Source organism: Geotrypetes seraphini, chromosome 4 (assembly GCF_902459505.1).
Source record: "Geotrypetes seraphini chromosome 4, aGeoSer1.1, whole genome shotgun sequence".
NCBI classification, from domain to species: Eukaryota; Metazoa; Chordata; class Amphibia; order Gymnophiona; family Dermophiidae; genus Geotrypetes; species Geotrypetes seraphini.
The window spans coordinates 39029270-39055988 of record NC_047087.1 but is presented as its reverse complement, the minus strand read 5'-3'; the positions used below and the strand labels follow the sequence as shown (position 1 = coordinate 39055988).

The window sequence follows — 26719 nt, the reverse complement described above, 5'->3', positions numbered from 1 at the left end:
TGGAGAAGTTAGAGAAGGAACAGCTAGAGAAGAAGACAAGATTGAGGAAGTGGCCATGTTGGTGAGTAGGGGTGGTGGAGCATAATTGGAGGTCAAATGAGGAAGTTAAAACAAGAACCTTAGAGGCATAAGTGTCAGAGGGATCATCAATATGAATATTAAAATCCCCATGGAGGAAAAGGGACATGGAAAGCCAGGTACACACTTAGATTGCAAGACCTTCAGGGACAGGGAAACACTTAGCTTACCTGAACTTAACTCCTCTTACTGAAAAGGTGTCCTTCCTTCTTTGTGACGAGGAGCAATTCTGCAACAACTACTGTGGAATTGTAGGAAACTGAGGGCCTTATAGTGCCCTAATTAGATCAGTACAAAACAAGCTAAGAAAACATGTCCCGATGTTCTGTTCCTTTGTGGGCAAGATGCTTCACAGCAAAAAAAGCCAGAAAGGTTCCAGGACAGGCCCTGCATGTTCCCGCTTTAGATTGCTACCGGCACTATTGCACGCTGTGTATTCTCACCTCAGCCTGCTGCCTGATAAAGGTAAAGAGCAGAAGGATCTTGAATGGGGAGGTGCTAGACTGTGCCATGCTATCTTTGGCTCCAACCTACCCCACCCCTTCACCCCAGGTCCCGACACCTATGATTTCCCCCAAGTATTTCTTACAGCTGTACTCTTTAAATCAGACTAGACACATACATGAAAACTGCCTCTGGGGTTAACAGCAGTCTGGTACTGCAGGGCAGTAAAGGGCTAAGTGCACACATGTTTACTAATGGAATTCCTATTGTTTTCAGCCACCCAACAAAAATGCTGATTACTGGAGCACTTTAGATGGTAGGTAGTACACCAGATAATGGTGTTTTTAATGGTATTTGTTTACACAATGAAACATTTACAAAGATGTAAAAAAATATGGGGCAGGGGATGAAGAGACTGAGTTCTTGTAATGTGGTATTTCCTTTATTATGCAATAATGCAACTCACCCCAATACTGACTTAAGCAGGGTCAGGCACTTTTTCCATATGTAAGTAGTGCATGAATACTTGCAGCACACAAAGGATGGCCAATACTACTGAAAACACAATAAAATATTTTCCTCTTTTATAAAACACACTACACAAACCCTTTCGTGATCCAATATAAAGCCAAGTCAAGTCAAAGTTTTCCACTTTACAGAAGCTGAATGATGATCAACCTTAATTCTAAAACTGGCTGGGGGAAAAAAAAAAATCCATGTGATTAGCCGATACAGCTGTATCATGGCCAAGTAAAAAGATGTGAATCAGACCTTCACATAATACTGCCTGAGCTGTTCTTTCACTGCACTGAAAACTAAATTTCAGAGCTGTCTAGTTCACACTTTAGGATTGTTATCATTAGGGAGAAGCCTAGCCTGCTCCTCACTCCTACAGCTGAGATCAGTCACTGAAGTCCTACCATTACCTGATCCAACCTGCAAACACCCAGGAAAGTAATTTTCTTTAAATAAGAAAGCACTCCCAAAGTCCCAACAGCAAACTACTGAAGCTCTTGAAAAACATTTTATAATCTCCCTTCTTGCTGTAGAAAGTAATAATTCTTTGCCCCGAGAAAAAATAAACTGCAAAATTACAGGCCAGATTTAGTCTGGGCAAGGTTTGTAGTGCTCTGTGCATGTTTTTCATAAGAGTGCTTATGAACAATCTTGCCCTTCCATGCAATTAACTCAATGAATCAATTCCCCAACATTGATCCAAGGTGACTTTTTTTCCTCACTTAAGATCCTTATTTTTAATGGTCTCACGGAAGGATGCAAAATGCTGATGCACTTCCAAGAAACAGCATCAACTGCTTTATTTTGGGAGCACACTACTACTACGGTAATAAACAAATCAACTGGAGAACCTGGAACTGAAGCCAACTTGAGTTCCTATTATAAGCTGTTCACGGAATTAGAAATAAAAAAGGTTTAAAAAAAAAAAACACAAAACCAACATGTGTCATAAGGGACCTATCAAAGCCCAGCGAGGATACCTTAGCAGCGTTTAAAAATGGTTTGGATAATTTCCTAAAAGAGAAGTCCATAGGCCATTATTGAGATGGTTTGGGAAATCCACTGCTTATTCCCAAGATAAGCAGCATAGAATATGTTTTACTACTTGGGATCTAGCTAGGTACTTGGGACCTCGGTTGGCCACAGGATACTGGGCTTGATGGGCCTTTGGTCTGTCCAAGTATGGCAATTCTTATGTAACAAAAATGTTTTTTCATGATTGTGTATGATTGAAACAATGCCAGCAAAGCATAGCATACTTCTGCAGATTAAATACCTCGTGGGGCTTTGCAATTGTCTCACAGCCTATGTAAGTGAATTCTTAAACACTATTTCTTGAAAATTTATTTTTAGTCTTGTTTCAAGGGACACCGTCTTAGCCAATTTATTTATTTATTCAATTTTCTATACCATTCTCCCAGGGGAGCTCAGTACTGTTTAAGTTAATTTATTCAGGTACAATTGTTAAATGTCTATATGTCCATGTGAATGACTATGTATGTGCTTTTTTTGATGTTTCCCTTTCATTTTAAAAAGCAGATGAACCTAGCTGAATCAAGAGTTTGCGCAACACCAGATCCCTGAAGGGACATCACATACTGCTTTCCAAAGCAGATGATTTGGAGAATTGCAAAAGAAAGGCAACATTGTAAGTCTTTCCATAAGAAAAACGTGAGTCACTTTCTATAAATTTTGAAAGAATACTGTTCAAACACATTTTGGCAGGTTTCACTATTTGGGTATTTTTGCTTCCAGAGGCAACGGAACAACTTTTTGGTTAGAGGGTCCAACCAAACCAATCTCTGCATCTATTCCCCAAGTTTCCTAGTTGCTAATACTGTATGGGCAAAAGGTCGGTGGGGCTATTGTCCCTGTGGCCCAACCCATTCCACTGCCTGTGTTTTCTTCTACTTTATACTCTCTATCTGTAGAATGAATACCAGCAAGTTTCAGGTTAAAAAAAATAAAAAGCATTGTTGAAGGAAGTTACTGGAATCCTAGCACAAATGATGACCTTAATAAGGATACCTGCTATTTTTTTCTTTGAAAATGTACTCAACATCTTTTATTGAAATAATTTGTAAAAACTAGGTTAGTTCTCCTGGTGTAGCCATCCAATTTCTGTTACTGCTGTGTTGCAGGCGATCAAGCATTTGGTTCTTTCATTTTCTTGCCAGGAAATCTCACCTTTCAGGACAGCTATGCTTCTTCCCCTTGGTTACTTCCTCTAATTAAATGTGTCATTTTATCCAGCTGCCTATTTTCCAATTACTTCTAATAATTGCTCAGCAACAATTGCTATAGTAGTTATTCCCATCTTGTTTCTCTTCCATCTGTCTTCCTCCACATACAGAACACAGGAAGGTGTTAAGAGAAAGTCAATAAACCAATGCTATACTTATCTATTGCTTTCCCTCCTATCAACGCTTCCAAGATACATTATTTTCTTTCGCCTGAAAGAATAGCCAGCAGGGCTAGCTCAAGAGGTTGTGGCACCCTGAGGCAACCTTTGCTTATGTGCTCCTCCGTCTTGGGGACAATCTTGCAGCATAAGCTGCCCAAATAGTGAGAGTTTAAGACAGAGTTGATGCTGGCTTAAGCTAAATGCCAGCTCCACCATTAAACTTATATTTGGTAGGCCATACAAGTAGTAGCGCTGAATATACTTATAAAAGGCAAGTCTATAAATTGGAAGCTGACATTTACATGACCACTGTATGCATAAATGTTTTAAAAAGAAACACATACCTAGCACACACGCCAGCATGCCGCTTATGTATTATTATGCAAATATGTTATATAGTGACATAGTAAGGCTAAGATTCTCAAAAAACCACGTTAAAAAGCAACGGTCTGCTAATGCAGCCGTTTTGATAGCAAATTGAAAAAGGCAAGTCATTCTCAAAAAATCATGCATGCAAATGAGGTCGGTGGACAGCAGCAAAGATTCACTAAATTTGCATGTGCCCTTCGCTGCTGAAAGTGATGGGCACAGGCGCAGAAAACACGTAATAAAACAAACAAACCCAAATGCACAACAGTGGGAGGGATGTTCAACACCCGTTCCCCCCCTCCCCCCCAGCAGCGGGAGAGATGCATATGCCCACTCTCTCCCACTGCCAAGTGCACCCCCCGCCATATAACACCTCACCCTTACCTCTATGTAGATGACCTGAGGGACATGGAGTCTCTCCTCCCAGCTGGCCTGCATCGTCCAAAATAGGCCTTCCCCTCCCTAAAGCTCTGACTGGCCCATACGCCTCATAAGAGGGGCCTTAGGTGTCTGGGCCAATCAGAGCCTCAAGCCCCTCTCTGGTGCATTCCAAGATCTACTTAGAGGTAAGGGAGAGGGGGCGTTGGAGGCGAGGGAAGTGTTTTATGGTGGAAGAGGGGTCACTCGGCAGTGGGAAAGAGTGGGAAACTCTCCCACTGCAGGAGGGGCGCGTGGCTGGGCAGCGGCAGGCGTTTCTTGATAGCGGGACAGAATTGTCATCTCTCCTGCTGCAGGGAGGGGGTATCACCTCTGCTCCTGCAGGGGAGGGGTGTTGTGATGTAAGGGGAGAGAATGAGCATCTCTCCCCCTGCATCACAACACAGCTTTCTAGCAGTCTCTGACACTGTCATGGCTTTACCGGCACCCCTGGACCAGTCGCTTATTTTTGTCGCCAAAAGTCAACGAAGCTTTTCAAAACTGGCTCAGCATTTTTTTTAAGAATCTACCAGCGGGCTCATGACAAATGCATGACTTAATACCCAAAGTGGAAAAATAATAAAAAGAAAGAGACCTCACAAATTAGTGATTCTCCTACCATATAAAGAGATAATCTCTTTAAAAAAAAAAAATCACTACAGTTTATATTGCAATGTTCCAAATTCTTTATAAAAAATGTTCATTTATTACAAATTTGATAAGTCTAGCAACCTCCTGAACAGCTGAATGTAAAGTCTCTCATATAATAGACACTTACTCTCAATGCAATAGTTTGTGCTTCCAAAGTACCCATTAAAACCCCTCCAAAATAGAGAGGCAAGTGAACAACTCCATAATCGGACAAGGATTCCCAGTTTTACAATTTCTACTACTTTAAAGGACAATCAACACTGTTCAGTCACTTTAATATGACAAAATGATGATATCCATGTCTCTTACATTCCCCTTCAGTTTGGGCTTCAATTCATTTTTGCAAGAGGTTGCCCACTAGTAGATAGCTGGCCAGATGGAACCAGCCCTAAAAAAAACTTTACATATAAATGGAAATGTCCTGAAAATGGTAAAAGTATTTAAAGAAATTATATTAGGAAACATGGAAGCTGCAGGGTCAAGAAAATAAGCTTGTTACTATTTTAGGCAAGCTGGCTAATAGGAGCTGCTATACATACTCACCCTCAAAAACCACTTTCTTTTTAATTTTATACAAAGCAATTATGCCTTGGCATGTTTTCCACCCAAAGCATCTGCTGTACAATATGTTTTTACTTTCCAGAATATCTTTAATCAATGCATCAACTAGTTCTGTCATTTGCAATTTAAAAGGAGTAAATGGAAGGTGTAGCTTTAATTAGCGAAACTGACAAATGCATGCAGAATATGTGGCATGCTAATTTGACTATTTTATGATACAAACACTTTGACTAACTGCCTCAGACAGTCTCACGCAACAAACATATCATTTTAAAGAATTACAGGTACAATTAAATTCCTCGGGGGAGGAGAGGCACACCAGGCTTAAGAATGCTGCAACTCAATGGAAAATACTAAAGCCAGTGCTAAAAGCAACCAAGCTCCTATAAACTATTGAACAAAACTCCACTGGAGACCAACAAAACTGAAAAATCAGGAAATGCTTTTTAGGGGGAAGAATGAGTTTAGGGACACAGACATTTCAAGACAGACCAGGATTTATTTAATTTGATTTCTATTCCGTTCTCCCGGGGGCTCAGAACAGGTTACAATTGACATTCACAAAAAATTACAGGACAAAGGCATTCCTAGACAGGAAAGTGAGAAAAAGAGGAGAGGAGGGGGAGCACAAGAAGGCAGAGAGTCGGAGGCGGGAAGGGGCATGAGGAAGAGGAAGAGAGCAGGGAGTAGGCTGAACTTAAAACCTGTAACCTCTTAGGGCAGGGGTGCCTAAAACGTTGATCGCAATCTACCGGTCGATCGCAAAGGCAATGCCGGTAGATCGCTGAGCCAGTGTTCTACCTAGCGTCTTTAGCATCTTTTAGCCGGGCGCTCTGCGCTCAGATGACACGCTTCCCCCTCAGCATCCTCCATTCTTTCCTCTGGACCTATCACAGTTGAAAGTTAATTACGGCAGCTTGCAGAGCAAACATAGCAGGCTGCCATTGGCCTCTGTAGCACATTCCCTCTGTCGCGGTCCCGCCCCCGATGTTAGAGGAAGTGCAGGACCGCAGCAAACAGAATGTGCTACAGAGGCTGACAGCAGCATGCTACGTTTGCTCTGCAGGCTGCCGTAATTAACTTTCAACTGCGATAGGCCCAGAGGGAAGAACGGAGACGAGGACAGTTGCAATCAAGAGGTCTGAGGTCCTGACAGTCACTGTGTGCGGGAAGCAGCGGATGTAAGGCTATGCCCATCGTGAGGGCCCCGGTGGGATGGGAGTTGCTTTAGAGATGCTGGATCGGGGGGGGGGGGAAGACAAAAAGACTATAAGGAGGGGAGGGGGAAAGCAGCCTTGAACCAAAAGGAAGGGGGAAGGCAGAGCAGATCCTGGACTACTAGAGGGGTTAGAGAGGGGAACACCCTGAACCGAGGAAAGAGAGAAGCCAGACCCTGAGGAGGGGAGGGAAGACAGAGTGAGAGAGACAAAAACCTGAACCAAAGGTAGGAGGGCTCAAAATGTTAGCAGAAGGAAGATAGAGAGAAGGAGAAACCTGTCCTGAAACAAAGGGGGAGGTAGAAGAGAGGGGGGCAGATGTTGGACTATGGAAGGTGCAGACAGAGGGGGAAAGACCCTGAGGAAGAACAGAGAGAAACATAGAAACATAGAAGATGACGGCAGATAAGGGCCATAGCCCATCAGGTCTGCCCACTCTACTGACCCACCCCCAAGTCTATTATCCTAGGGATCTCACTCCTGGTGACAGGTTCCCTTGGCTTAACCCTCTAAGGGATCCCACATGGGCATCCCATTTGCTCTTAAATTCTTGCACGCTGTTTGCCTCGATCACCTGCACCGGGAGCTCGTTCCAAGGATCAATCACTCTCTCGGTGAAGAAATATTTCCTGGTGTCGCCATGAAATTTCCCGCCCCTGAGTTTGAGTGGATGCCCTCTTGTGGCTGAGGGTCCTTTGAGAAAGAGAATCTCTTCTTCCATCTCGATACGGCCGGTAATATACTTAAACGTCTCGATCATGTCTCCTCTCTCCCTATGTTCCTCAAGTGAGTACAGCCGCAAATATTTCAGCCTTTCCTCGTACGATAGATCCTTGAGCCCCGAGACCATCCTGGTGGCCATCTGTTGCACCGACTCTACTCTCAGCACATCTTTTCGGTAGTATGGCCTCCAGAATTGCACACAGTATTCCAAATGAGGCCTCACCATGGTTCTGTATAATGGCATTATGACTTCAGGCTTCCGGCTGACGAAACTCCTGCGGATGCAACCTAACAACTGTCTTGTCTTAGATAAAGTCTTCTCCACATGATCAGCAGTATTAATGTCTGCGCTGATGATTACTCCCAAGTCTCATTCTGTTGAAGTTCTAGCTAAGGTCTCACCATTCAAGGTGTAAGTTCTGCACGGATTTCTGCTGCCGAGGTGCATGATCTTGCATTTCTTAGCGTTGAAGCCCAGCTGCCAGGTCGAGGACCAAAGCTCCAACAAATGTAGGTCCCTGTGTCATAGTATCGGGTGAATTGCCGTCTCTCACTATATTGCATAGTTTGGCGGCGTCAGCGAATAACATTACCTTACCTTGAAGCCCCTGAGTTAGGTCCCCTATGAATATATTGAAAAGGAGCGGGCCCAAGACTGAGCCCTGCGGTACTCCACTGGTCACCTCCGATGTTTTAGAGAGGGTACTGTTAACTACCACCCTCTGAAGTCTGCCACTCAGCCAGTCATTGACTCATGTAGTTAGTGTTTCTCCCAGCCCCATTGATTTCATCTTGCTCTACAGCCTGCGATGCGGGACACTATCGAAAGTTTTGCTGAAGTCTAGGTATATGACGTCCATGGATTCTCCCAAGTCTAACTGTTTTGTTACCCAGTCAAAGAAGCTGATGAGATTGGATTGGCAGGACCTATCCTTGGTGAATCCATGTTGACTGGGATCCCGTAGATTCTCCTCATCCAAGATTGCGTCTAATTTACTTTTGATTAGTGTTTCCATGAGTTTGCATACTATTGATGTGAGACTCACCGGTCTGTAGTTTGCAGCCTCTGCCCTGCAACCCTTTTTGTGCAGTGGAACGACGTTAGCTGTTTTCCAGTCTATGGGGACTCTCCACGAACTTAGGGAGAGACTGAAGAGTTCTGATAACGGTTCTGCCAGGATATCACGCAGCTCACTGAGCACCCTGGGGTGTAGATTGTCCGGTCCCATGGCTTTGTTCACCTTGAGTCATACAGTTCGTAGTAGACGTCGCCAGGTGTGAACTCGAAATTCTGAAACGGATCTTCCATGCAGGGCCTTGCCTGCAACTGCGGACCGTGCCCCGGTGCCTCACAAGTGAAGACTGAGCAGAAGTGTTCATTCAGTAGTTCTGCTTTATCGGAATCTGATTCTGCGCAGTTCCCATCTGGTTTTCTAAGGCGTACTATCCCGTCTGTGTTTTTTTCCTATCACTAATATACCTGAAGAAGGATTTGTCCCCTTTCTTCATGTTCTTTGCCAGAGTCTCTTCCACTCGAAGTTTGGCCTCCCTGACTACTGTTTTGGCCAGCACAATCATAACAGAGGAGGGAGAGAGAGGGAGACATGTTGCCAATAGGAGTGAAGGAGAGAGAAAGAAAAGTTGGACTCCTGGAGGAACAAAGAGAGATGTTGGTTGGGGAATGGAAAGAGGTCTGGAGGACAGAAGAGGTGTACACAATATATATAATAAATAAATATGGGGGGGTCTTTTACTAAGGCGCGCTAGCCAATTTAGCACGTGCTAAATGTTCAAATTTCAAAATTCCATCCCTAAAAGAAATAGGAGTCTTTCAAAGAATTAAATTAAAAAATTCTCGATCTGAACTAATTCCTCCATTTTACCTGAAAAAATTTTTCTCTTGTTTCGGCCCTTTCATTCACTCACTCATCAAAAATAGTTTTCTTACAGCCACTGTTCCTACCAATTGGAAAAAAGCTACAGTTACTCCGATACTGAAAAAACATAATGCTAATCGCAACGATGTATCCAATTACCGTCCAATCTCCAATTTACCCTTTTTAGCAAAATTAACTGAAAAACTGGTCTTCGAACAGCTTTCGGATTTTATCGAATCATCAAACGCACTACACCCTAATCAAACGGGATTTCGCAAACATCACAGTACAGAATACTCAATGTTAGGCCTCATAACCAACATCCATTATTACCTAGATCATCATAAATCGGTTGCTCTTTTTTCCTTAGATCTTTCTGCGGCTTTTGACACTATCGATCACGCTCTCTTACTTAACCGTTTGGAATCCTTTGGCATCAGTGGACAGGTTCTAAACTGGTTTACTTCTTTTCTCTCTAATCATTCCTCCACTGTTACAGTTAAAGACGATCACTCTACTTCTTACTCTTCATCTTTCAGAATACCCCAGGGCTCTATTCTGTCACCTCTTCTTTTTAACATTTTCCTTTCTCCTCTACTCACTATTTGTCAATCGTTGGGTTTTACTGCATTTTCTTATGCCGATGATATCCAACTTCTTCACCCGTTTGATCCCGAAAAAGATGAAGAAATTAAAACAATTAATACCAAACTGGACACAGTAAAAAACTGGCTCAGCCTTAATAAATTGTCATTAAATATACAGAAAACTCAAACTATGTTTTTTACTTGGAGAAAAGACATCACCCCAATTTCTTCATTTGTACTCGACAACACTCCAATAGAATTAGTATCTACTTTAAAAATTTTAGGCGTAATCATTGACACCCATTTATCTTTTCATAATCACATTAGCCAAATTGTTAAATCTTGTTTTTACAAACTCCGTCTGATACGATCCATCTCATCATTTCTAGAGCCTAATATACTTATCCATTCTATGATCATTTCTAAACTAGATTACTGCAATTCTCTGATGTTCAATGTACCGCAAAAAGAAAAGAAGAGACTTCAAATAATCCAAAACACTGCAATAAAACTTATTCACAAAGCAAAAAAATATGACCACGTAACACCACTATTGATCAAATCCCATTGGCTGCCTATTAATCATCAAATTACTTTTAAAATAGCATTTTTAGTTTTCAAAGTACTGTTATTTAATGAACCACAGTTCATATCTAGAATGATTACTCCACATCATTCTCCTCAATCTCTCCGATCGTCATCTCAAGATCTACTGTCGGTCCTGTCTTTAAAAATAGTGGGTATAAGGAGAAATGAAATGTTTTCTGTTTTAGCTCCTCAAACTTGGAATGCTCTGCCACTCTTTATCAGAAAAGAAAAAGATCTCATCTCTTTTAAAAAACTCTTAAAAACATTTTTATATAATGATGCTTTTATTAACTAATCATTCAAGCCTGTGTTCATTTTTACAAACAATTTTTTTTTTCCTTTTCCCCCCCCCTTGTGTTTCTATCCTTTTTATGTTTTTCCAGACCGAGATAATTGTAACTTTTTCCCCTTTTTCCTTGTGTATCTTGTTTGTCACTAAACCACATGCATAAAGAAACCTTATGTGTTTTAATAATATTTGTTCTTTAAACTAACGTTTTAAAATTTGTTTTAAGATTGTCTGTTCCCCCATAAGCTGTTTTTAAATTGTACATCGCTTAGAATATTTTATATAGGTGATTTATCAAATAAACTTGAACTTGAACTTAAATGCTAATGATGGACGCATTAGCACTTAGCGTGCGCTAAATCGGCTAGAACACTATAGTAAAAAAAGGGGGTATATGTTTAGTATTTTTATTGTTGGCAAATCATTTTGACTTGGTCATTTTAAAAGTAGCTCGCAAGCCCAAAAAGTGTGGGAATAAGACTTCCTTCAACTTCTGTACCTGTGACCTTTATGTTAAGTACCACAAACACTGTTTCCCTGAAAATAAGACCTATCCCAAAAATAAGCCCTAGCATGATTTTTAAAGGTGCTCCTAATATAAGCCCTACCCCATAAATAAACCCTAGTTAGATCGACCCCCAAAGCCCCTCCTGAATGTCCCTGACTCCATCCCTGACAATAGTGCTGCCTGATTCACCGACAGCAGCACTTTACCCCCCCCCCCCGATGTGTAGCATCTTTCCACCCCTCTCACCCATCCCTTAGTGCTGCATCTTTCTATCCCTCCCTTGGCGGGGTTCTCCTGTGCAGGGGGATGGGATGGAGGGATAGAAAGATTCAGCACAAGGGGATAGGTGAGAGCTGAGGAAAGATGCTGCACATGGGGTGAGGGAAGAAAGGAAAGAAGAAGAATTGGGGTGGAGGAGAGGAAGGGAGAGATGATCGTTGTACATGAAAAAAATAAGATATCCCCGAAAATAAACCCTAGTGCATTTTTTTGGACCCAAAATTAATATAAGACACTGTCTTATTTTCGGGGAAACATGGTAGGTATATTGTTCCCCTTTCTCATCTCATCCTCTCCTCATTGCATCAGCCATCATGCTACTTTTAAAATGATGTCTCAGCTCCACACTCTCTATGCACCATGAGCCTGGGTGGAAGCTTAAACATTAATCTTATTTAACAAAAGCTGAAGGTGGCAAGCGCTGAAGCAGCCTGTTAGCAGAGGTAGTAGAGGCAACAGTACAACAGGTCTGGGCATGCCTTGGGCAAATCTCAAGAACAGCTGGTGAAAAGCAGTTGAGGGAACAGGTAGACATGGAGAGAAAGAGCTGGCATCGGGCTGCAAATGGCATTTGTGTGCGCATGTACCCAGAGGGGATGAATCAAAATGGGCAAACCAAAGAGGACACTTTGGTCTTTATCTAATGGCATCTACTATATTACTAGGTGAGCAGTTAGTCTCTTAGTTCCAAATCTCCCCTGACTTCCCCATGAGCTGAACGGCCTCTTCTTTCAGTGCCCTCTCTTTCTTCTGATTTTCTTAATGGAATGAGCACTTGTTAGCCGACACTCAGGCGTAAAAATCTCAAACTGGATTTACCCTAATGCTTTATCCCCTCAATGGCTGCATCACTTTCTGTTTCACACTTTACTCTGTACCAACGTCACCCCCTATTTTCAATACCTGTGAGGCATCCTTGGCAGGCTAGATTTTAAAAACCATAAATAAGTAAAAGGAAAAAATAATGATCTGTACAACTCTCTCTGGAAACCTACAGTACAAGATTATCTATGGTACCTGACGTTACACATACCAAAGCACACACCGTCTTCTTTTTTAAGCCAGTCCTTTTAGACAGCTTTAATCCATTTTGACATGGAAACATCAGCTTATAAAGCTAAATGGATTATCCTGAATTAGCAAAATCTTTTGACCATTCAGATCATCCTATGCCTAATAGATCAATCTGATCCATTCCCAAGTGTCCTAATCTACAACTTTCCTAATAATTATATTCAAGCTTCTTTAGCTATCTGCCCTCTCTTCTGCTCTGTCTCTGACTTGAATACTTTTTATCCCTGGCAGATTAACGTTAAAGTCAAGAGATTTCTAACATTCTTCCTTTCCCATCTTAATTTTCTCTCCTAGACTATCTCTCTTGATATTTTCAATATCCAATTACTTGCATAAATATGTTAGCAAGTAGAGGTCGGTATGTGGCCCTAATTGTCAGAAAACCTGCACTCTTTGCCAGCACTACTTTGGCTGTTACTGTAAAATCTGAATATCTAAAACCAAACAGGGTGGGGTATTTTTTAAACCTTCAAATGCAAAAAGTAGGTTTTATGTTGCTATCACAGATAACTAGATCTTGAATCTATTTATGAGATTTTGGGGGGAGCCTGTCATCCTAAAGGAGCTCAGAATGGGTTACAAATCAAGTAGATACAGCAACAGGTTGATAAATAGATAAGTAAACCTAAATGGAGGAAATGATCTCAGATACACCACTAAGGGAACATGTAAGTTTTCTCCCTTTAATCATGTGGTGATACGTTTCTTTCATCGATCAAAAAAACCCCATAATTTTTTTATTTTTTATTTTTGTTTATATTTTTTTGAATAAAATTTATAAAGTATGTGTTTCAATAAATATAATTAATATGCAGAAAAGAAAACATTAACCTGTCTTCAGTTGCAGATAAGTAAAGTGCTCAGGTGCTCCAATCAAAAAAGTGCAAAAGGCCAAAGCTGAAAAAGATATTGCACACAAAAGGTTAAAGTGCTTAGTGCTCACCACATTGCACAATCATCAAAGATAGTTTGCAGAAAAGCTACTTATCTGCTGACTAGAGAAGTAGAATAAAGTGCTATAGTGTAAAGTGCAAATGCTTAGTCATTTATATTGCACTTCACATGCACCCTTCGATTCAAAGTATTGCACAGCCCCGTCTCAGTTCATTAAACTTGCTCTCAACGGGTCCCGTTTCACCCTAAAGAGGGCTTCATCAGGAAACGAGCTGGACTAATAAAACATTAAGAAATTCAAAAATCATTCATACTACTATTGACCATCAATTATTAACAAATGAATCACAGAACTAAAAAATTACTTACTGCTTCTGTGGGATAGACCTTTGTTCATTTAGCTGTTGTAGTCCAGAGAGTTCTTGGATTTTCCCAATAAATATCCAACATTGTTTATATTTTCTTATGAATCACTATTATCACTTGCCTGCACGATACACATGCGCTAATTTTAAAATAGCTTTGAGGGTTCATTTGTGTTCAATTAATTTAAATATTCATTGCGCATGTGCTGGCGTCTTTAGCAGTTATAAGCGCCATTTTGTAATGAATTAAATGTGAATAGCAAAGGTCTATCCCGCAGAAGCAGTAAGTAATTTTTTAGTTCTGTGATTCATTTGTTAATAATTGATGGTCAATAGTTGTATGAATGATTTTTGAATTTCTTAATGTTTTATTAGTCCAGCTCATTTCCTGATGAAGCCCTCTTTAGGGTGAAACGGGACCCGTTGAGAGCAAGTTTAATGAACTGAGACGGGGCTGTGCAATACTTTGAATCGAAGGGTGCATGTGAAGTGCAATATAAATGACTAAGCATTTGCACTTTACACTATAGCACTTTATTCTACTTCTCTAGTCAGCAGATAAGTAGCTTTTCTGCAAACTATCTTTGATGATTGTGCAATGTGGTGAGCACTAAGCACTTTAACCTTTTGTGTGCAATATCTTTTTCAGCTTTGGCCTTTTGCACTTTTTTGATTGGAGCACCTGAGCACTTTAACCTGTCTTCAGTTGCAGATAAGTAATGTTTTCTTTTCTGCGTATTAATTATATTTATTGAAACACATACTTTATAAATTTTATTCAAAAAAATATAAACAAAAATAAAAAATAAAAAAATTATGGGGGGTTTTTGATCGATGAAAGAAACATATCACCACATGATTAAAGGGAGAAAACTTACATGTTCCCTTAGTGGTGTATCTGAGATCATTTCCTCCATTTAGGTTTACTTATCTATTTATCAACCTGTTGTTGTATCTGATTACAATTAGTAGTTGATATACATCTTTTACTATCCTGTTTGATAGTTACAAATCAAGTACTCAATCATTTTCCCTATCTGTCCCAGCAAGCTCACAATCTATCTAATGTAAATGGGGTGGTGAAGGATTTAGTGACTTGCCCAGGGTCACAAGGAACAGTGCAGGGTTTGAACTCACAACCTCAGGGGCTGAGACTATACCACACTAATTAATGTACAGTATACTACATAGTTGGCCATAAAAGAAAACTGGGGCCTAAACTAATTTTTCAACAAGGTAATAGAATACACATGTTGATTAAAGTCTATGCTTGCTCCATTGCTTTAAAAAATACCTTCACATTTAAATCAGTGAATATATATATATATATATATATATATATATATATATATATTATTTATTTTTTTATTTTTTTTTTTTTAGAAATCTTTATTGAATTTTCAGGTCTTTCAAAAGTGCAATATAACATACTTGTCAAAAAGCTGAGAATTAAGCACTTAAATAATCAGAAACAGTTCATCAATTCTCTCTCAGTGGGACTATGCAGGGACAAAACTAAAGCAGTTGATGCATAAATGCAAATCTTCTGCAAAATCTAATATTTGTCATCATACAAGTCGATAGCCACATAGCGGGAGGAAGACAGGATTGGCTGGTGACCTGCCTAACGGGAGCCAAGGTAGAAGACATAGTGAGCCACATCGACAGAATCGACAGCGTGGAAGAGGATGATATGGTGGTGGTGATCCATGTGTGGACAAACCACGTAAGCAACAGGAACTACAGCAGGGAAGTACTAAAAGACCAGTTCCGGCTGCTAGGAAAGAAGCTGAAGACCAAAACGCAGAGGGTGGCGTTCTCAGAGATCCTGCCGGTACCCAGGGCTGATGAGAAGAAGCAGACAGAGCTGCAAGAAGTCAAAGTGTGGATGCGACATTGGTGTGAAGATGAAGGATTCCACTTCGTGTGCAACTGGACGACGTTCTGGGGGAAGAGCAAGCTATTCAGGAAGGATGGACTCTACTTCAACGGAGACGGAAAGAGGCTACTTGCAAGCAACATCAAGAGAGAAATTGAGAAGTTTTTAAACTAGGAAGAAAGGAAAAGCTGACAGTCGACCAAGAGTCGATGGTTCGGGAACCGGTATACCTAGAGAATACAGTGCAAGAAGTTAGAGGGGATGACTCAGCGGATCATGGTCAGGACAGAAATCTGGACAGATCGAAAGGGACGCAAGAGGGAAGAAAGTGCAAGAAAGTAACATGCCGCAAACTCAAGTGCCGCAAACTCAAGGAGTCTAAGGAATAAGAATGGTGAATTAGAAACTATGACACAAAAAGATAACCGTGACATCATTGGCATCACAGAAACATGGTGGAACGAGGAAAACGTCTGGACACTGTGCTACCGGGATACAAGCTATACCGCAGAGACAGAGTGGGTCAAAAAGGTGGGGGTATTGCCCAGTACGTCAAAGAGGGAATAGAGTTTGCGGAGAGAAAACGCCGGAAATGAAGAATAAGTTAGAATATCTCTATGGGTGAAAATTCCGGGAACAAATAAAACAGAAATGAAAATCAGCATTTACTACTGTCCCCCAGGGCAGTCTGAAGAAATTGATGAAGAAATGACGGCTGAGATTAAATACAATTGAAAAGGAGGCACTGCAGTTATCATGGGTGATTTTGATTACCCAGGGATAGACTGGAACCTAGGCACCTCCGGCTGCGGTAGGGAAACCAAGTTCCTGGAGTAGTGGGCGATTGCTTCCTGGAACAACTTGTCAAGGAAAACACGAGATGAAATGCAATTCTGGATTTAATTCTAAATGGACTACGAGGACCGGTGCAAGATGTAGAAGTAGAAGGGATGCTGGGAAGCAGTGATCACAATATGATCTGCTTCAACCTGGTCACGGGGGCGAAACAACAATCCAGAACGACGGCCATGGTGCTGAACTTCCGAAAAGGGAATTATAAAGGGATGAGACTCATGGTGGGGAAGAAGATTAAGAAGAGAATAAGTGCTGTAAAAACGATAGAGCAAACGTGGTCCCTTTTTAAGGACACAGTCACCGAGGTGCAAAATCTATATATACCGCGTATCAACAAGGGATCCAAGAGGAAAAAGAACATGGAACCAGCGTGGCTCACTGTAGCAGTGAAAGAAGTGATCAGAGACAAGAAGGTTTCGTTTGAAGAATGGAAAAGGTCGAAAACTGGAAAAAGCACAAGCAACATCAAAGCAGGTGCCATAAGGCGGTAAGAAGGGCCAAAAGGAACTACGAGGAAAAAATGCCAAGGAGGCGAAAAACTTTAAGCCGTTCCTTCGATACTTTAAGGGGAAACGACCGGCGGTGGGGCAGTTGGACGACCATGGAATAAAGGGAGTGCTGAAGAGGACAAAGCCATCATTGACAAACTGAACACATTTTTTGCGTCTGTGTTTACAGAAGAGGATATACGCAACATACCAGAAGCCAACAGATTATACCTAGGAAACTAAGACAGGAAACTGACTGGGTTGATAATCAGCCTAGAAGAGGTATGCAGGCAGATAGACAGGCTTAAAAACGGTAAATCCCCTGGACCGGATGGCTTCCATCCGAGGGTAATCAAGGAACTGAAAGGGGTTATAGATGAACTGCTTCAACTAATAACCAATCTGTTGATCAAATCGGGAAGGATTCCGGAAGACTAGAAAGTGGCGAATGTTAGACGATCTTCAAGAAAGGTTCAAAGGGAGATCCGGGAAACTACAGGCCGGTGACCTCGGTACCGGGAAAGATGAGAGGCGCTGATAAAGGACTGCATCGTTGACCATCTTGACAGACACAATCTGATGAGGACCAGATAGCATGGCTTCAGCAAAGGAAGATCTTGCTTGACAAACTTGCTGCACTTCTTCGAGGGTGTTAACAGGCAGATAGACAAAGGTGACCCAGTCAACATTGTATATCTGGATTTTCAGAAGGCGTTTGACTAGGTCCCGCATGAACAACTACTTCGAAAACTTGCAAGCCATGTGATTGAGGGCAAAATACATGGATCAAAAACTGGCTGGCGGATAGAAAACAGAGAGTGGGGGTAAATGGACAAAACTCGGGCTGGAAAAGCATAACCAGTGGAGTGACACAGGGTTCAGTGCTTGGGCCCATGCCCTTCAACATATTTATAAATTACCTGGAAATTGGAACGACGAGTGAGGTGATAAAATTTGCAGATGATACAAAGTTATTCAGAGTAGTGAAGACGCAGGAGGATTGCGATAACCTGTAACAGGACATAACATGCTCGAGAAATGGGCTGCAACATGGCAAATGAAGTTTAACGTGGATAAGTGTAAGGTGATGCATGTCAGTTACAAAAATCTTGTACACGAATACAGGATGTCTGGTGCAGTACTCTGAGAGACCCCCCAGGATGGGAGTTCTGGTCAACAAGTCAATGAAGCTGACCGCGCAATGCATGGCGGCAGCGAAAAGGGTGAACAGAATGCTTGGAATGATTAAAAAGGGGATCACGAACAGATCGGAGAAGGTTATCATGCTGCTGTACCGGGCCATGGTGCGACCCCATCTGGAATACTGCATCCAGCACCGGTCGCCGTACTTGAAGAAGGATACCGTATTACTCGAAAGGGTCCAGAGAAGAGCAACTAAAATGGTTAAGGGGCTGGAGGAGTTGTCGTACAGCGAGAGATTAGAGAAACTGGGCTTCTTCTCCCTTGAAAAGAGGAGACAGAGGGGACATGATTGAAACGTTCAAGATAATGAAGGGAATAGACTTAGTAGATAAAGACAGGTTATTCATCCTCTCCAAGGTAGGGAGAACGAGAGGACACTCTAAAGTTAAAAGGGGATAGATTCCGTACAAACGTAAGGAAGTTCTTTTTCATCCAGAGTGTGGTGGAAAACTGGAACACTCTTCTGAAGGCTGTCATAGGGGAAAACACCCTCCAGAGATTCAAGACAAAGTTAGACAAGTTCCTGCTAGACCAGAACGTACGCAGGTAAGGCTAAACTCAGTTAGGGCTCTGGTCCTTTACCTTAGGGCCAAAGCGGGAGCGGACTTGCTGGGCACGATGGACCACTGGTCTGACCCATCAGCAGCAATTCTTATGTTCTTATGTATTTGAAGGAAGCACTTTCATGGGAAATATGGAATCTAGGAAGAAAAGACTGACTAGCAGAGTATAAAATATTGGCTGCAAGGTACTTTAATAGCTCATAGTGTGTTTTGCCAGGATTCAACTGCAGATATTAGAAAAGATTTAGTATCCAATGGTTACTAATACTAAAATGTTCTATGGGTATATTGTAAAATATGGTGGCAGTATCCTTCTTGACAAGTATTTTTCTTCAAAAACTGTACTTAAATCTCATGTGAAATCAATAAAATATAGGAAAATTGGGGAAAAACGTGTTAAAATTGACAGATAAGTGACTCCTCACTTTAAAGCAGAACATGGAATATGAACAGGACAATATCTTATAGTTCCTCTAAAGTAAGTCTGAAATAATGTTTATTCTCCTATAAAATCCTCTTATAATAAGAGATTAAGTGGCTTTTTAGCTTACATCAGCTACTGGACTATTGCTTTCCGCTACAGAGCATGAGGAAAAATGACAAAGGTTGTTGGTGCACAAATTACAGATTTATTAATGCATCTAAAGAAATGAGTCTTTTCACTCTCAGCTTTGCCACCAGCTTCTGTGTCATTTTTGTTCTAACAGGCTAATATGGCTGCCTTTCTGGAAGAATATGAGGAGCAAGGGTGTGGACACGCTCTAAAAGGGGCACCAATGTCTCCACTTTACAAGATTTAGATTTAATGTCTCCAAAAGACAATTTCAAGCTACAGAAGTGAATACCCCTAACCTTCACTCTCTACTTGACTGTTACAATAAATGTAATCTACAAAGTCAAAAATATATTTATGATCCTGGATAGGGCAAGTACCACAGAGCTTAGAGTACATCCAAATAATATAGATACATACTTGGGGGTAGACAAGCTGGATGTTTCTTCGACTGTGTACCTGACTATTTGTTACTACTTTCTTCCAGATCATCTTCTATTGAGCTGTTCCAGTATCTCTGAAATCACCACAAACGTGGTAGCCTCCACATACTCCCTCATTTCCGAATCCATAAGTGGCATCATGGTAGCCATGACTATTTTTTTTCACCTTCTAGCATGACCATGCCATATAAGGCGTGAACTGAAAGTGTGAACTTAAGGAGCAGGTAAAGACAATGTCACCTCCTAAAATTTCACTTTCACCGACTGACGCATCATTTACTTCCCAGAACTGTGCACCACAATGTCACCTCCTAAAATTCCACTTTCAACGACTGAAGTACCGTATTTTTCACTCCATAAGACACACTTTTTTTCCCCCAAAAAAAATTGGTGGAACTAAGGGTGCATCTTATGGAACAAATACCCAAACCACTACCCCCCCCCCCCACCTCACAGTTACCTTATTTTAATTCTGGTGTCCACTTTCACTGGACATGACTGCCTCCTCTTCCCTTCTCTAGCAGCAGAGCAACGCACAAGGCAGCCTGCCTGGTAACGCGCCACTTCCATTCTCGTGGGAAGCAGCGTGGGACCAGGCAGGCAGCCTTGTGTGCTGCTCTGTCACTAGAGAGGCAGCTGGAGACAGTGAGTCCTGCTTCTCACACGTGCAGCAGCTTCCCCGCGGGTCGAGCACAAGCAGCAGCCATTGGAACTAGAAGCCACTGAGAGTCCTGGCATGGCAGCACAGCCCTGACAAGACTGTAAGTGGCTATGGCAACAGCAGCAATGGTGGCTGGTTCTGGCCTCCTGCTCTCCTCCCTCCCTTCCCCCATGGCAGCGCTGGGTGGCACATCTGGGCCTCAGCAGCCTCCACCACCACTCCTCTGACTCCCTTCGCGTTCACCTCAGCCCCTGTGGCAGGCAGGGCATGGAGGAATGGGCCGGTCAAGCCCATATATACACACACACTGGAGAGGATGGATGGGGAAAAGAGAAACAGAGAGAGATGCTGGATGGGTGGAAAACAGACAGACCATGGATGAGAGGAGAGAGACAGATGGAGTGAATTTTAAAAAGTAATGCCTGAAAAGCCTGAAAATCCAGACCAATCCCCAAGCAGTACGGATTTTTGGACTTGTATTGTTAATAAATCAATCCATAGTGTAAAAAAATAAAACTCTGCAGGAGAATAAGTATCTTACGTTCCCATCCAGACTGCATAGCTCTCCGGAAGTCTGGGAACAAAAAGAATAGATCTTCCTGTATCCACTTCAATTGCTCCAAAACAGTCTGCTTCAATCACCCCAAAGGTCCAATGGAAAAACGATTCCTACATGAAGGATAAGTACAAATTATGTCAGCCTTAACTAAAACAAATTCAGTGAGAAAAAAAAGTGAAAAAGAGATTATGTACTTACCCTGGTAAGCTTTTTTCCAGGAGATAGGTGAGACATTCTAGACTAGTTCTTTCCTTCTACAGTAGCATGCGGCTATAGGGAAATAACCCTATTGTCTAGAACACAGTTCTTCAACCGCCGGTCCGCAGGAAATTTTTGCCAGTCCGCGCAGGGCCGTCAAGATTGACTCCCTTCAATTTCCTGCCGGTCTGCGCAGGACCGGCAAGATCAACAGCTGAAGTCTGCGCTGGGCTGGAGAGATCTTGGGGAGCCTCAGACAGTGGCTTTCTTCCCTCTCTGTAGCTCTCCTTTACTTCCCAGCGCAGCGATTCACGAAGGCAGCCTCAGGGCTTTTGCTGAGTCGCGGCTGCCTCTGATGATGCAACTTCCTCTTTCCTCAGAGGCAGCGCGACCCAACAAAGGACCCGAGGCTGCCTTCCTGAATCACTGCGCTGAGAAGCTGCTGAGAGGGGAGAAAGCCACTATTGGAATCTGGGAAGCTGCTGGGCAAGGGGAAACAGGGACAGCTGCTACTGGAGAGGGAGAAGGAGAGATGCTGCTGGGAGGGGAGGAGGGAAAGGAGTCTGGGAAGCTGCTGGGCAAGGGAAAAAAAGGGACAGCTGCTACTGGAGAGAGAGAAGGAGAGATGCTGCTGGGAGGGGAGGAAGGGAAGAGAGTTACTGCTGGACAGGAGGAGGAGGGAAGGGAGAATGAAAAAAGGAAGGAAACAGCTGGCAGAGAGATTAGAGGAGGGGAAGGGGAGACACAGGCATGAGAAAGTAGAGAGACTGATGATAGGAAGGGGTCAGCAGAAAAATAAGCAGAGAGGGACAACGATGATAGATCTGGTGTAGGAGAGATAAAAATGAAGAGAGCAGTGAAGCTGGAATGAATCATGTAAAAAGGAGAGAGGGGGCACAAGCTGGATGGAAAGGGGAGAGAGGCATAGAAAGAAGACAGATACCATATGGAAGGGGGAGAGGACAGACAGTGGATGGAAGGGGCAGATGCTGGATTGAAGAGACAGAGAGGGCAGACGCTGGAAGGAAGAGAGTGAAAAGAAGATTGAAAGCAGAAACCAGAGATGACAAAAGGTAGAAAAAAATAATTTTATTTCTATTTTGTGATTAGAATATATCAGATTTGAAATATATATCCTGCTAGAGCTGGTGTTAGACATAACTGAGGACTGCAAAACCCAGGCATTGCTTCTTTAGCTTCCAGCTGGCTTAGGGCGCTCTCTGACCAGGGGACAGTTGCCCTAGTTGCACTCCCCTAAAACTATTCCTGTCATGTGTGACTACAGTATTCTGTTAGCATGATATTTCTGTGTAGCATTCTGTAATAATTTGGCTTGTTCAGTTTTCTTGATAGTAGAGGGGATATATGTGAAGGGGAGGGGAGACGGGGGTTTTGTTGATCCTTGCTCTGAATTATTTGTATTTATAAAATGACAATTGTACAGAATATTGTTTCTTTTTATACTTTAATAAAATACATTCAATATAAAATCATAACTGAGGCTTGTGTGGATGGGATCAGATGATTTGTGGGGACCGAGCTCGCGGAGATGGGGCAGAAAAGGGTTTTTTAAATTTTAGTCCTAGTAGTTTGCCGGTCCACAAAATAATTCTTTTTTTCTGCCGGTCCACGGGTGTAAAAAGGTTGAAGAACACTGGTCTAGAATGTCTCACCTATTGCACTGGAAAGTTCCTTATTATATGCAAATTCAGTTTACACGGTAGTATAGTTACTGTACATAGGAAGTGACAGCAGAAAAACACCAGATTGTTTCATTCAGTCTGCCCAGCTAAGGTTCCTCCACTTTTAGTTAGATAAAGCTTACTAGAAACATAGAAACATGATGGTAGATCAAGGCTAAATGACCCATCCAGTCTGCCCATCCACAGTAACAATTATCTCTTCCTCTCTCTAAGAGATCCCAAATGCCTTTCCCATGCTTTCTTGAATTCAGACAGTCTTTGTCTCCACCACTTCTTCAGGGAGATTGTTCCATGCATCATAGTAACATAGTAGATGACAGCAGATAAAGACCCGAATGGTCCATCCAGTCTGCCCAACCTGATTCAATTTAAATTTTTTTTTAAATTTTTCTTCTTAGCTATTTCTGGGCAAGACTCTAAAGCTTTACCCGGTACTGTGCTTGGGTTCCAACTGCCAAAATCTCTGTTAAGACTTACTCCAGCCCATCTACACCCTCCCAGCCATTGAAGCCCTCCCCTGCCCATCCTCCACCAAACGGCCATACACAGACACAGACCGTGCAAGTCTGCCCAGTAGCTGGCCTAGTTCAATATTTAATATTATTTTCTGATTCAAAATCTTCTGTGTTCATCCCACGCTTCTTTGAACTCAGTCACAATTTTACTCTCCACCTCCTCTCTCGGGAGCGCATTCCAGGCATCTACTACCCTCTCTGTAAAGTAGAATTTCCTAACATTGCCCCTAAATCTACCACCCCTCAACCTCAAATTATGTCCTCTGGTTTTACCATTTTCCTTTCTCTGGAAAAGATTTTGTTCTACGTTAATACCCTTTAAGTATTTGAACATCTGAATCATATCTCCCCTGTCTCTCCTTTCCTCTAGGGTATACATATTCAGGGCTTCCAGTCTCTCCTCATACGTCTTCTGGCGCAAGCCTCCTATCATTTTCGTCGCCCTCCTCTGGACCGCCTCAAGTCTTCCTACGTCTTTCACCAGATACGGTCTCCAAAACTGAACACAGTACTCCAAGTGGGGCCTCACCAATGACCTGTACAGGGGCATCAACACCTTCTTCCTTCTACTGACTACGCCTCTCTTTATACAGCCCAGCATCCTTCTAGCAGCAGCCACTGCCTTGTCACACTGTTTTTTCGCCTTTAGATCTTCGGACACTATCACCCCAAGGTCCCTCTCCCCATCCGTGCATATCAGCTTCTCTCCTCCCAGCATATTCGGTTCCTTCCTATTATTAATCCCCAAATGCATTACTCTGCATTTCTTTGCATTGAATTTTAGTTGCCAGGCATTAGACCATTCCTCTAACTTTTGCAGATCCTTTTTCATATTTTCCTCTCCCTCTTCGGTGTCTACTCTGTTACAAATCTTGGTATCATCTGCAAAAAGGCACACTTTTCCTTCTAACCCTTCAGCAATGTCACTCACATACATATTGAACAGGATTGGCCCCAGCACCGAACCCTGAGGGACTCCACTAGTCACCTTTCCTTCCTTCGAGCGACTTCCATTAACCACCACCCTCTGGCGTCTGTCCGACAGCCAGTTTCTGACCCAGTTCACCACTTTGGGTCCTAACTTCAGCCCTTCAAGTTTGTTTAACAACCTCCTATGAGGAACTGTATCAAAGGCTTTGCTGAAATCCAAGTAAATTACATCTAGCATATGTCCTCGATCCAGCTCTCTGGTCACCCAATCAAAAAATTCAATCAGGTTCGTTTGGCACGATTTACCTTTTGTAAAGCCATGTTGCCTCAGATCCTGTAACCCATTAGATTCAAGGAAGTACACTATCCTTTCTTTCAGCAACACTTCCATTATTTTTCCAACAACTGAAGTGAGGCTCACCGGCCTGTAGTTTCCTGCTTCATCCACGTGACCACTTTTATGAATAGGGACCACATCCGCTCTCCTCTAATCCCCAGGAATCACTCCCGTCTCCAGAGATTTGTTGAACAAGTCTTTAATAGGACTCGCCAGAACCTCTCTGAGCTCCCTTAGGACCCGTCTGGTCCCATCACTTTGTCCACCTTCAGTTTTTCAAGTTGCTCATAAACACCCTCCTCCGTGAACGGCGCAGAATCTACTCCATTTTTTCGTGTAACTTTGCCAGACAATCTCGGTCCTTCTCCAGGATTTTCTTCTGTGAACACAGAAGTATTTGTTTAGCACATTTGCTTTCTCCTCATCACTCTCCACATATTTGTTCCCAGCATCTTTTAGCCTAGCAATTCCATTTTTTATCTTTCTCCTTTCACTAATATATCTGAAAAAATTTTTAACTCCCTTTTTTACATTTTTAGCCATTTGTTCTTTCGCCTGTGCCTTCGCCAAACGTATCTCTCTCTTGGCTTCTTTCAGTTTCACCCTGTAGTCCTTTCTGCTCTCCTCTTCTTGGGTTTTTTTATATTTCATGAACGCCAACTCTTTCGCCTTTATTTTCTCAGCCACTAGGTTGGAGAACCATATCGGCTTCCTTTTTCTCTTGTTTTTATTGATTTTCTTCACATAAAGGTCCGTAGCCATTTTTATCGCTCCTTTCAGCTTAGACCACTGTCTTTCCACTTCTCTTATGTCCTCCCATCCTAACAGCTCTTTCTTCAGGTACTTTCCCATTGCATTAAAGTCCGTACGTTTGAAATCTAGGATTTTAAGTATCGTGCGGCCGCTCTCCACTTTAGCCGTTATATCAAACCAAACCGTTTGATGATCGCTACTACCCAGGTGAGCACCCACTCTAACATTAGAGATACTCTCTCCATTTGTGAGGACCAGATCCAATATCGCTTTTTCCCTTGTGGGTTCCGTCACCATTTGTCTGAGCAGAGCCCCTTGAAAGGCATCCACAATCTCCCTACTTCTTTCCGATTCCGCAGACGGAACATTCCAGTCCGCATCCGGCAGGTTGAAATCTCCCAACAGCAGAACCTCCTCTTTCCTTCCAAACTTTTGGATATCCACAATCAGATCCTTATCAATTTGCTGCGATTGAGTCGGAGGTCTGTAGACTACACCCACGTAGATAGAAGTTCCATCTTCTCTTTTCAGAGCAATCCATATCGCTTCTTCCTCTCCCCAGGTCCCTTGCATTTTGGTCGCTTGGATATTGATCTTTACATAGAGAGCTACTCCTCCACCTTTATGACCATCTCTGTCCTTCCTAAAAAGATTATATCCCGGTATGTTTGCATCCCATCCATGTGATTCACTGAACCATGTCTCTGTGATAGCAACAATATCTAGATCTGCCTCTAATATCAGGGCTTGCAGATCATGAACTTTGCTGCTTAGACTGCGAGCATTTGTGGTCATCGCTTTCCAGCTATTTTTCAGCGATAATCTCCTTTTTCGTATGGATTTTGCATCTACTACTCTTTCTGTAAAAAAGTATTTCCTTAGATTACTCCTGAGCCTATTACCTTTAACTTCATCTTATGCCCAAGCTTCCTTTCAAATGGAAGAGTCTTGACTCATGCATATTTAGATCACATAGGTATTTGAACGTCTCTTATCATATCTCCTCTCTCCTGCCTTTCCTCCAAAGTATACAAATTGAGATACTGCACTCTTATGCAACCCTAATGAGTCCTTCATCTTCCCACTCTACCCCACATCTTTTACCCAGTGCTTCAACTCTTCCTAAGCATGCCTAGAATCAGTTAGAACAGTAGCCTTCACTACCGCAATCAGTAGACCATACCAAGCCTTGTTTTCATCTTCTCTCTCTTACAAAAAAACCCCCACTAAGTCCAATA

The 26719-nt window shown here is 42.3% G+C and overlaps 1 protein-coding gene across 1 annotated transcript in view; it reads right to left on the bottom strand.

The window, feature by feature from the left end:
• Positions 1-26719, bottom strand: part of PEPD (peptidase D) — a 485574-nt gene that overhangs the window by 419512 nt on the left and 39343 nt on the right. Inside the window, exon 3 of the mRNA XM_033941263.1 lies at positions 21028-21155. Within this exon, the coding sequence (XP_033797154.1) occupies positions 21028-21155 (128 nt within the window). The remainder of the gene's footprint in view (positions 1-21027; positions 21156-26719) is intronic.